Raw genomic sequence first — 12530 nt, 5'->3', positions numbered from 1 at the left:
TCAGCGATCGAGCAGGGGTAGGCTGGTGTGCTTCTTCCGTGTGGGTTTTGTTGTCTCTCAGCTAGCTGGTGCTTGTTTATCTTCAGGTCTTTAAGGCTTCAGGTGCTATATATTTTGGTAGCTGAGCACCATCAGCTTTCTTCACCACACCTGCTTGTGCACCCATTGTGTTCAGTGACTTCAGGTGTTACATCTTTTGGTAGCCAAGCATCATCCGCTGTCTTCACCACATTTTCTTGTGCACCCATTGTCTTCAGCGATCATGTCAGGTAGGTGAGCATCTCAGACTGCCAAATTGTTAGAACAAAGTGTTCTTGTGTTGGGGGAGTACTTGTGTAGGGGCCCACTGTCCATCTAATACAAACTTCTTTTGCACGTCAGCTAGGCTCCAGGCAGGGGCCCAGGCGATAAAATATTTTTTTAATGCTACATTTGCTACCCTAAGTCTGAATTTATCTTTGTAAACAGGTAGTGAAATCTTTTGACCAAAGGAAAAATTAGTAAATGCCACCAAGGGAAATCAGAAAGAATCAGGGAAAAAATGATGAATTGAAATACATCTTGAAGACTTGATAGGAAAATATGTCTTTTGTGTGGGATATGTGAAAAAGCATTGCGTATTCTATGCTTTGCTCTTATGAATTTCGTAATATTTGTTTTTTCTTGAAAAATTTTTAGAGATTTTGGCATGCTTAGTCATTTATAAATAGGAGATATGTTCAGTCTTAGTAAACCTGCTCACTAAAGTGGTACAGTTATTTCACTCTCCTATTTCTTATTTTTCTCATATGTAAAATGAGAAATTTACACACAATGATCTGTAGTATCTTTCTTCACTCTGAAAGTCTACAATTTATGTGACTTATTTTCATTTTAACTTATGTGTTACAAATGCTATTTTCTATCAAACCAGGACCATTTGCTTGAAATTTCTTCTGTATGCTTTCCTTAAAAATGATCAGTTGTGAATCAGATGACATAGGGACAGACTCTATAGTGCTAACTATCTTTTCAGGGTTGTTACATGGTATTTATCTCTTTTACTAATGAAGGTCTATGGAACAAATACATTTTTTCTTGTCATCTTTAGGGTTTCATCCTTAGCTGAATCTAGTCCTTAGTAGTATGCTTGTGTTATTACTTCACAGACTGTAACTTTGTGAGATGTCTTAGCTTGAATTCTTCTTTATGGCAGATAATTTTAACATTAAGTTTTAAAACATTTCATTGTAAATTAGGTAATGGTATGTACATCAGATGATCATTTTTGTATTCAATAACTTATTAAACAACTCATCAAACCTATATTTATTGAATTAAGGTTAAGTTGTTTTAAGATTTCCTCATTAGAAATTGGAGGTAAATGAAAAATAGATGACTAGAAATTACTTTTATTGTTTGCTTTATAAATCTCTTATGAGAATAAAGAAAAAAGTGATGGGTTTATTATATCCTATAGAAGCATTAGCATTTTAATTTTAATACATTGCATGTGGTTTGTTTGCCAATGTATCATATTATATAAAACATAGAAATTGCTCATCGTACAGTTAGATATTTAGAGAGAGAATATCAGTTTGGGGCTACTTTCTATCTATCTTTATTTTGCTTTACTAACTTATTCAGCATTGACATTATTTGTGATGAAAAAGTTAGCAACTTAATTGTTAGTCTTCAACATATTTATGCTGATGATGTAAGCTTATAGATTTATGCAAATTATGTATATTAAGTAGAAAGATCAAAAAGTATATAAAAGGTAATCTTTTAAAATGTATGTTGAAGCCATTCACCAGTAGAACCTAGCAGGGTTGTCTGCATAACTTTTACAAAAGTTAAAATTATCATTAAGTTAGTATTATCATTTATTTCCTGTCATAATACAGAATACAAATAACATATTAAATACTGGTAACAATTTTTATTAGTTTAATTCCTGGAAGACAATAATTAAAAAGTTGGTCTAGTTTAAAGGGATTACCTTATTGTTTTGCCAGAGAGAGAAAATAACTCATAAAATTACGTCCTTTATTATTTCTTTCATATTAAATTCAGTCACCTGCAGATCGGTGTAAGAAAATCCATGCTGGCGATGAAGTGATTCAAGTTAATCATCAGACTGTGGTATGTATAATTACCTTAAGAGTCAGTGGGAAGAACTAAGTTAAAGATTTTCTAAGGTTTTACAAAATACTAATGAAATGAAGTTGTCTGAGTGTAAAATAATTGAGGAAATCACTGAAAAGCTATCCCTCATTCTTTGATGTAATGTAGCCATGGTTCTAAAAGAACATGAATTATCGGTGGTGGTTTCAGTCAAGCATACAATACTATGTGGACAGGTGTAGGATAACATCATACACCAAATGAACTGAGAGAGTAATTTTTGATAAAAATTAAAGTGGTGATGCATATAAATTTGATATTTTCTTGATATAACTGTTGTAAGTTTAATTTTTCTAAGTTTAATTTCCTGGGAAATAGGCTTTATAATCATTTACTTTGATTTACTTACTTTAGGATTGATTTGTTACTTAAAACACCTGCCTAGGTTTTTTTATTTTTTCCTTTTAAGTATAGATTTCTTTGAAATTTTTAAGCTTTAGTAGCTGAATTGTGTCCTCGTTTCTTAGAAGAGCTCTTGACTCTAGTTTTAATTGAAAAATGATTGCATTAATTAAATAAATTAATAAAATGTTGTAATAAGGAGTTCTGGTGGTCCATTGGCTAAATAGCTACACTGCTAACCAAAAGGTCAGGAGCTCAAACCCACCAGCTATTCTGCAGGAAGAAGATATGGCAGTCTACTTCTATAAACATTATAGAGTGGAAACGCTAAGAAGGCAGTTCTACTCTGTCCTAAGTGGTCACTGTGAGTCAGAGTCAATTTGAGGGCAGTGAGTAGATTATGAACTTCATGACTTTATTTAGCTAAGAATGACAGTGGCATTCTGTGACTTTTGCAAATTTTCAAGGATTCTCTTAATCCTAAATTTAGAAAATGAATGTTACATTATTTTCATTTCTTACTATTTTCTGTGCCTCAGTTGATTCACTTTGCTCTACTTTTTTTCTGCCAAAATAATGTGTATTGTTTTAGAAATCAGATTATTATTAATATAAATATCTTCATTTGAATTTTTTGATAAATATTCTACTTGTAGCTCACTAACTCTCAGAGTACAAAATTCTCATTGCAACCCTTTAACTAAGTTTATTATTTTATGTCTTAGTGGTAAAAGAAACTTAGAAAGAAAACTATATTTTGTAGATAAAGAAGACTTGTGTTAAAAGACTGATTTTCCTCAATGATTCTGATTTCAAGGCAAAGGGACTTATTTTAATTTTGCCTTCGAATGAACTGAGAAGTTTGTGATATTTTGGAAAGGCTCCTGAACCCTGATAATCACACTATGCTTGTTCAATAAGTTCATTATCTAAACGAAAGCTTAAGTTTGTGGGATTAAGACACTAGATAATATAGAATATATTGGTTGGAGACAAAGCTTTTCCATACTGTGAATGTGTTGATGACTAGGAAGTTCTCATTACTTGAAACTATGCAAAGTGGTTGTCCTGACTGAAGTTTCTTTTCCCCTAGGATGAGGATTTGGGCTATGGGATAAAGCAGCTGCTTCAATATATTGGCAGTTTTTCCCTCTTCTAATGTTCACACTGCCTCCATTTCTGAAATGTGACCTTAACAAATATGACATGTGGTGGATAGTTCCTGCATGAGTTTCCACTTACTTGATTCTGAGGGTAGAAAATAATATCTAAGGGGAAAGCAACAACAACATTTAAAAAAACGTTTAAGGGGAATAGTCTGTAGAACAAAGGTCTGATGGTCATCAAATGGATATGATTATGTCCCCAGGCTTAGAAGTAAAGTGATGGAATCTGTATCGGTAGGTAAGATTTAAGTAGGATAAGAGTGTGTATGTATATTTTTTCATCATAGGAATAGTCTAAAATAATGACAGTTATACAGAATGACGGCTGAGGAAAGTGGGTTCCGGTTTTTGCTCCTGAAATTGACTTAGGGTTCTCAGTGAGTTGTGGTAACTAATTAATTGAGCTCCAGTTTACTTGTTTCATAATTATAATAACAATAGTCAACACTTGCTGAGTTCTTGCTCTGTGCCATGCACTACATATTTTATTTCATTCATATTTTACAATAATCCTAAAAAGTAAATATTTTTTGGAAATTGAGGGTGCTAATGCTTATTTAATTTACCCACAACTTGAGGCAGTCTGAATCTAAGGCCCATATCCTTACTTCAGTTTTAGTACATTGCTTTCCCAAACTAAAATTGCAAAATGATCAAACAAAAGGGAGAAAGATTCTAGTAAGCATGTAAATAAATCTCAAGATTTAGTGAGAGACTAGTGAACCTCAAGGTAAGAGAGAAGAAGCGAGAAGTAACGTTAGAAGTGAATTTGAAATGTAATTTTACTACCACTTCTATTCTTTCCCCTCAGATAGACTACATATGTTACACACCTCTCACAGTGTGGGGCACACATTAGGGGTTCAATGAAAAAGAATGTTCCCACCTTTCTTCCCTCCCTTTACATATTAGAACACTGGGTCAACCTGAGTCCACTTCTCGATTAACAGCTTATAGTGCTTGCACATTGATTTTCCTTTATTCTAGAGGCATTCTCTCATTCTAGAAAAATATGTTGAATTCTATGACAGTAGCTTTGCTTACTAATTCTCTCAATGACTAGATACTCTCTTTTGGGTTCGATCAAGTGGAATATTTCTGGGAGTCCGGGGAAAGGTGTTTTGTTGAATGCAACTTACTTTGTGTTTCTAGATGTTGCCTGTGCTGTGGTATTTACAATGCTTCCAAATTCTTACTACACAATAGACAGAGGTGATGAAATGCAAATTATCTGGCATATGTTTCTAGGAAAGGGTTGCTAGGTAGATACATTAGTGGAAACAAGTGTAAAGTATTTGTGATATTCAAGGACCCTTCCTATTCTTGCTTTTACTACCATGGACCTTATGGATTGGTCATGATGTAATAATAAGCTCCGTTAAAGTATGGCCTAGTTATACTTAAAATCTACAGTTCATATTAGTTCTCTAATCCATGAGATAATTGACCATGATGCTTATTTATTTCTAATTTTATGAAAAATCAATTTAGTGTCAATAATGAGAAAAGCAATGTTAAAATCTTATTCATTTAGATGATATTAGCCCAGTTTGCGTTTTTCTATGATTGTAAAATTTCCTACTGCTTAAGTATACTTAAGGATACCTTTTACAGGTAATTATGTACAACATAAAAACTTACAACATAGAGAAGTTGCTTGAAAGTTCCCCCTAAGTGTCTAACAAAGTTGAATGAATCACAGATTAATTCAATTATTATTTTTGAAATTACTATGTGGTATATCTTCAAGATGTCCAGTTAGACGTGTGTGTTCCTAGTTTGCTTTTTAAAACATATTTTTATTTGAAACGAAACTGGAAGTTTTATGCCCATTTTCATGTTGCTATTTTTTTAAAGTTATACATGGCTTTTAACTTATCTACCCAACCTACTTCTGTGGCCGAGAAACCGTGACTGCCAGGTAGGAAGAAGGAAAAATCATGACCATCCAAGCAAAGCAGATTGAGTCTTATTGCTTGTCTTCCCCACCACTGAAGATCCATCTCCTCACAGGCTGCTGGACTCTCCCAAGAGTTTTTCCACTTCATCTGCCGCTACACTCCTCTCTCAGGGAGATATCTCTGCATAGCTTGAATCAGCAACTCTTCCTTCATGATGCATGTTTTCTTTTTTCTTTCTTTCTTTTTTAACCTCACAGGACTATTTATAGTAATTAAAGCTATTTTGGCATATTCCTAACGAATCTGTTAATTTTCATGTTTCATGTCTTGGGTAGGAGATTCCATCCATATTAAAACCAGATACTTATCTCCTTAGAATTGTCCATTGAAAAGAATGGCACACATGATGGTCGAACACAGCATTCTGAAATTTGTCCTTTAATTTTGTATAAATATAAAGCATATTGGCTATTATTTTTGAAAGGTCTTTTGGAACCTGGTGACTACACTGGGGCATGAAATGATTCAGTTGATATGGCTAGCAAGGCTGTTGAAAGAGAAAAAAAATAACCAGGTTTGGACAGTCTAGGAAAAGATAGATGGTGACAAGTGGTCAGTGTGATGATCACTGATTAGCAAGAGATGGAAAATGAGTACTGTAACCTAGAGATTGTTATTACTGCTAAAAATGTTAAACATTGAGCAAGATGAGTAGGTGATAGCAGTGGGAATGGGGTTAAGCAAGGGCACAGATTCAGTCATCTGAAAATTTTTACAAAAGTGTCTCCCTCATTTTTATTCACACTGTAGCCTCTCCCCTTTTGCTCCATTCTCACCCTCTGATTTCCTCACCTTCAGAACAGGAGAGGATTTTTTGCCACTTATTCCCTGGACTTGGCAGTGATGATCAGTTTCCGTACCTCACTGAGTGGAATCAGTACCATTCTATGGTCTAAAATCAGATACCCTTTCTCTTTTCACTTACTATAAATTGTCTTTTTTTTTTTTTCGGGTTTTCTTCTAATTGCAGCTACTTCTCCTTTAACATTTTCATCTTTTCTCACATGACTATTTTTACTCCATTTTTTTGCTTGTTCTGTTTTATTCTTGTCTGTTTCTTTCTGTTATATATTCTAAAAGGAGAGGACATTTTTCTTACAAATTTGCTTATACCTCAAAATTTGAAAAAAGAGAAATCAAATGACAGTCTATGTGGTGTACCCCATTCCTGTAAAAATGAACGATTAACTGGATTGTGGAGATTAAATGTGTTCTTGTAGTGTTTAAAATATCACTTAATAAATTATTAATACTTTAAAATAACTATGTTAGCAGTTTAAGAAATTTGAATTCTAATAGAGGGAATTTTTCTCTTTTGAAAAGGGGGGGGAAATCACTGAAGAGACTTTTACCCAAAATTAAAGGAAACTGAATTCTAGATTTCAGTTATTCATAATATTTCAGGTTCTACTGTATAGTCATGTATTTCTTTACATGGATTATTTTAAACTTTATAAGAATGTGGGGAAACTGATTTTGTAGTGCCACATACTAAAATAAATTATTTTGACTAGAAAAATCAATTTCTTATTTTACTATCCAACAGATTGCATTTTTCTCTTGTAACATTAAAGTTTATTAAGACTTTATGTAAAGGCAATAAATTGTATGATTCCTTAGCATTGTTAACTTCCTGTCAAAAAATCTACTTTCTTTGCAAATCTCTGCAGCTTGATTTATTTCTTTATGTTTGCTACTAATTTACTAGTCTCATCTTGAAATATGTAATTGCTATTTAAAATTGTACTCTAATTTTATTTTTAGTGTGATTTTCAGTGTCAGCATACAGTTGATATTATTTACTTATTTTATATTGAATTGAAAATGTGTCTTATGAGTAATTAATTTATATGCATTTAAAATGTATCTATTGGTTGAAATTCTTTACTACTACTACTACTACTACTTATTAAATGTCCAGCACATTTTGAAACTCAGTATCAATAATCTCAGCCCTTTTGCCAGTTCCTATCAAAAGAGAAGTATGTCAGTCACAGTTGCCTAATCTACTTCCTATAAATTGTAAGGATGGGTAATTAGTGGCTATCATTTAACTGCCTGGAGAGGATAAAGAAATTATTACATTAAAGTGAAATACATTAGAGCACCATAAAGGAAGAAATTCAAGAGATAAGGACACTTCTGTTAAATTCATTTTTAGGTTACGTAGCCCTAAGATTCAAATACAGGGTTCAATCCAGGAATATCATAGTGGCTGAAATTTTAAGTGAACAAAGCCACTCGTTAATTTTACACATCCTCTCACACTGTCCCCTCTATATATCATTATCTTAATATTGGGCAATAAACAATTAACTTTAATTGTGAAAATTGACATGTAGAGTTTACTATGGCTCTATTTAGTGCCAACATTTAGTTGTTTTTTTCTGATAGCTGTAATTCTGGTAAAATGATGAATAAAAATAACATCTACAGTAACAATACTTATGGCCAATATGGAAGTTATTAAAAGAAAACTTTATAACAAATTTTAAAAGCTATTTATTTAGCAAGATATGAGGTGACCTCGAAAAAGGTTGTGGGAAAATATCATTAAATTTTTAATCCTATTTTTCCATGAACTTTTTGAGGCCTCTTCATATATATGCATAAATAGGTAGTTCAGTAGACTGATTTCATATTTTGATAAATATATATACTTTTGTAATATTTGCTAGAATGTTAAAATATAAATATATCTATGTGAAATGTCTATTACTAAATAGCTTTTAAAAATTATTCAAAATGATATAAAATTTGAAGCTTGTCACTTTAGAGCACAAGGTTTGGATTGCTCCCCAACCCCTCCACCCCAATTTTATATCCCAACCTAAATTTAAGCATGATTTTGTTTTCATAAACAAGAAAAGACATTTTCTTTATTAATTCTCACACTTTAAGAGGGACTTTTTATATTTAGATAAACATTCTTCGTTTCATCCCTTACTTTGGTGATTATGAGCCTCTTTTATTAAATAAACTTATTTCCAGTGCCTTTACCAACAGAACAAAAGTGAAATACAGGAGACAGTTGATTTTCAACAACTTCCAAATATAGGTAAAACAAAAATTGTTTTTACAATTTGACCTATGTAGATATCTTTATAAAATTCCCAGTTATAAATCTTTATTTGGGTTTTTCAAATAAATGTTAGTGCTTTTAGTGGAATGAAGTTATGTGATATGATGAAAAATTGACACACATATTTGCCTTTCACTAGAATGTAATTGTCTTTCTCTTCCATCTCTTCATAACAAAGGTTTTCAGACTCAGTCAGTCTTATGTTTTGGGGAAGTTTGGGGAAAGTCAAAAAACATCATGAATTTTTATGAACTGAAAATAATTAGCTTTGAATTCAGTTTTACACAGCATATATGAACATAACCATACAGCCCCCTCCCCAAATTAACCGTTGACCTTCAGAGACCCCAATATGTACCAAACACCAAACTGAAACAAAGAAGGAAAAGAGAGTTTTATGTTCAAGATGATAAACTGGACCCTTTAAAAAATAAACTTGCCACAGAAGCAGAGATACCAGCGAAACAAAAGCTACAGTTTGTATAAGTGATAGGTACAGAAGATAGTGCAAGTAGCTGCATAGAGAAAGTTACCACCTTTGGTGAAAAATGCATGTGTGATTCAGAGAAGTTAGAGGAAAAATTGATGATTAATAATTTGTTCCTTCCATAAACTTCCTCATGAATCAATCAAGGGATTCTGATTTAGCCCTCAATCTTTTGGGCTATGGGCTGAAAGATTCCAGAAAGATGGCTTTTAATAAATGGTGGTAGGCTGGGGAAGGGGGGACTTCTTGTATTGCTCAAGTTGACTTTCTCAGACTCCCAGTCCATCTTTATAATTGAAAAATTATGTTCTCTTTTAGTGCCTTCTTTTTATATGCATTTTAAACTACATATACACATTAATTATATACGACTGTGAAATTCATGTGAAAGTAGTATTTAAACAGATATGTGCAAATTAAAATTGTGAGCAATTCAACATGGTCCAAGTTTCACAATAAAATTAAGCCACACACACACAATACCTTGGTTATTATTCACTGGATAAATTCCTTTCAAGGTTAAGGAGGATGTGAGATGATTGAATGAATAAAATTGTGGGGTTTTGTTCCCCATTAAAATAAAGTACTTAATTCCCATATCCTTTCTTTTCAAATGCTTGTTTGTTTCGTGTTCTCCCAAGACTATTATCTTTTTATCATACGTGTTAAAATATCAGTACTAAGGTTTATTTGAAATACATAAACTGGAAAATTTCAAAATTTCTGGAAACTGAGTCACCTATTCAAATGGTTTCATGCTTGGATTTAAATAACTTTGGCATATAATCCCTTAACAGAATGCACATTCTTTAGTTCATCTTTTAAATTTTATATCATTCTTTTTAGGGAATTAATTATTATGGGAGATCATATATACTAGAGATTAATATGAATCTCTTCATTAGTAGCTAGTGAAAAGTATTAAGAGAAGATGAAGATTATAGATTGGTCCTCAAGATTTAGTATTTCTAGGCTCTTTAAAAATATTGTGTATCAAAATTACTTTTAAAATGTTTGCATTGGATATTTTGTTCATAGCTCTGTTTTGCTAAAGAAATAGGTAATCATTGGTATAAAAATTGAATTTATTAGGTACTTTGATTTCTTTGTAATGTAAATATGATTTCAGAACCAAAGATTTTAGGAAACACTGAAGTGCCGTTAGCCACACCATGAGATCTGTATTGAATTAAGGCCCGTCAGTGCTTTTAAAAGAGAAAAATGATATTTGGGTATAAGTTATCCATATTAGAAGACATTTCAAGTCTCTGAAGTTTCATTTGTGAAGAGGCATCATTCATAGATTTCAACCTGAGAGATAGAGCCTGAGTATACACAGGATCATGTCTAAGCATTGATGATTAACTTGTTTCTTTGTCTTGTAAATGGTTATTTGAAAAATCCCAAGAAATGTCCTACTTTCCTACCTGTGGCTATAGTGATGCTCTTTAATAACTAACTCCAAAATACAGCTGTGAATTAGGTAAAGAAGATCTAAGTTGATCAATTTAAATCCTTTCCTTATAACTTTGGATACTTGGGGTGATTGAGTGGTGTGGATATCTTTTCATATATTGGGCAAAGAATCCAGTTCCTGTTTGGAAAACAGGCCAGCACAATTCATGAAAGGGTCAGAGACAGACTTCATTCCTTTATATACTAAGCAGAAAGGAAATCTTTCTTCAGCACTAACCTGAAGACCTTCTGTGTGCTTAATACAGACTACCAATGATTCCATACCTGCCAGCTTATGTTGTACTTTACCCAGGACACCCACTGTCTTCTTTAACCTGATCAAAATAATTCCAACTTGTTCCTTCACCCCCAAAGCAAGCAAGCGCACACACACACACACACACACACACACACAGAACTTCTGGCTCATAATAGCTAGAATACCTTAATGAAGTTCTGGGTGGATTTTAATCCTGTTTATGCTATATGTAAAATATTTTTATTCTAAAATCAGGATTATATATAGATTAGTAAACAATATAACTTGCCATTCCTTGGACAGAATGATACCTTGAATTATAATGAAGATAATAGTACTAATTGAGCATATAAGAAAACATACCGATATAATTCATCAGATATTTTGTGTAACATACATGCCATGGTTTTTAAGAGGTTTGTTCCAGCCCTTACTGTGATGAAATATCTTACTAAAAGATTGAGAGAGGGAAAGGTTGACTCTTTATAATCACAACATTATCTTTCCCTAGAAGGGGGACACGTTCTTAACTGTGTTCGTGTAATACAAATAATAAAGTAGTATCTTTTTGTGACAAATTGAATCTATATCCACTGTCATTCTTTGTCATAACCACATCACTATACCTTTAAATCTTGAGTATCCAAGTTAGAAATACTAATAGTTTTTCAAAGTTCATTTATAAAGGGAAAGTTTATTTGGTAACATTGAATAAAGAACAACTACTATAGTTTTACAAGCAGGCATATTACATTAAGAGAAAAAATCAGCACTACATCTGGGTTTTACTTATAAAACCAAACCTTCCTTTGGTGTTTAAAGGCACTTTGTTGTCTCTGAAACATATATAGTCTCATTTCACCATACTATCTCACAAAAAAACCTTGGCCAGCTTTAACAAACAGTATTTAAATCCAATTTATAAAGGACTTATTGATTGCAAGGTATATCAAGATAAATAAGACTCCATCTTTATTTTTGGAAACCTTGAAATCCAGTTCATTTGAGAGTAGTTAGAGAGAGGTGGGCAAGGAAAAATGTATAAGGCCAACTAAAAATAAACTCACTCTCATTGATTCAATTCTGACTCATAATGAATGACCTATAGGACTAGACAGAACTGCCCATGTGGGTTTCCACAACTCTAAGGAGAAAGCCTCATCTTTCTCCTATGGAGCCGCTGGTGTGCCACCAGGACTCTTGTATACTATGAGACAATACATGAAAAATGGAACTAGAGAGATACTGTATTGTCCAGGTGTAAGAAGAGGTTTATGATGTATTTAAGATGAGCCTTTGTGCATAGGGAAGGTTTTATAGATGAGATAAAAATTAAAAGCAGGGAGAGAAGAATGCTTTTGCAGCAGCTTAGTTGAGAAAACCAGTGTTCGAAGGGAACATATATGTTCACTACTCAATCAACTTTTAAAATCATCCATTGTACAAAGCCTTTTCTAATAATCTGACCAGTGTGTTTATTCTGCCTCATGACTCCTCTTTTTTTTTTGTTCTGTTTTCCACCTGTACTGAGCTGCTGAAAATTGCTGAAACAAGTGATATTTTGTCTCACAGCTTTCTTCGCCCCACTAATGCCCACACTCCCTTCACTTGT

General features: G+C 32.8%; 1 protein-coding gene across 6 annotated transcripts in view; it reads left to right on the top strand.

Moving 5' to 3' along the window:
• CNKSR2 (connector enhancer of kinase suppressor of Ras 2) overlaps nt 1-12530 on the top strand; it is a 294934-nt gene that overhangs the window by 136879 nt on the left and 145525 nt on the right. For all 6 annotated transcript variants that reach the window (XM_030885794.2, XM_030885793.2, XM_004709920.2 and 3 more), the window contains exon 8: nt 2056-2124. In XM_030885794.2, the coding sequence (XP_030741654.1) occupies nt 2056-2124 (69 nt within the window). The remainder of the gene's footprint in view (nt 1-2055; nt 2125-12530) is intronic.

This window comes from Echinops telfairi, unplaced genomic scaffold (assembly GCF_000313985.2).
Source record: "Echinops telfairi isolate 266 unplaced genomic scaffold, ASM31398v2 ScPeMD7_53;HRSCAF=182, whole genome shotgun sequence".
NCBI lineage: Eukaryota > Metazoa > Chordata > Mammalia > Afrosoricida > Tenrecidae > Echinops > Echinops telfairi.
Note: the sequence above shows the minus strand (reverse complement) of the source record. Positions and strands in the feature narration are given on the sequence as shown.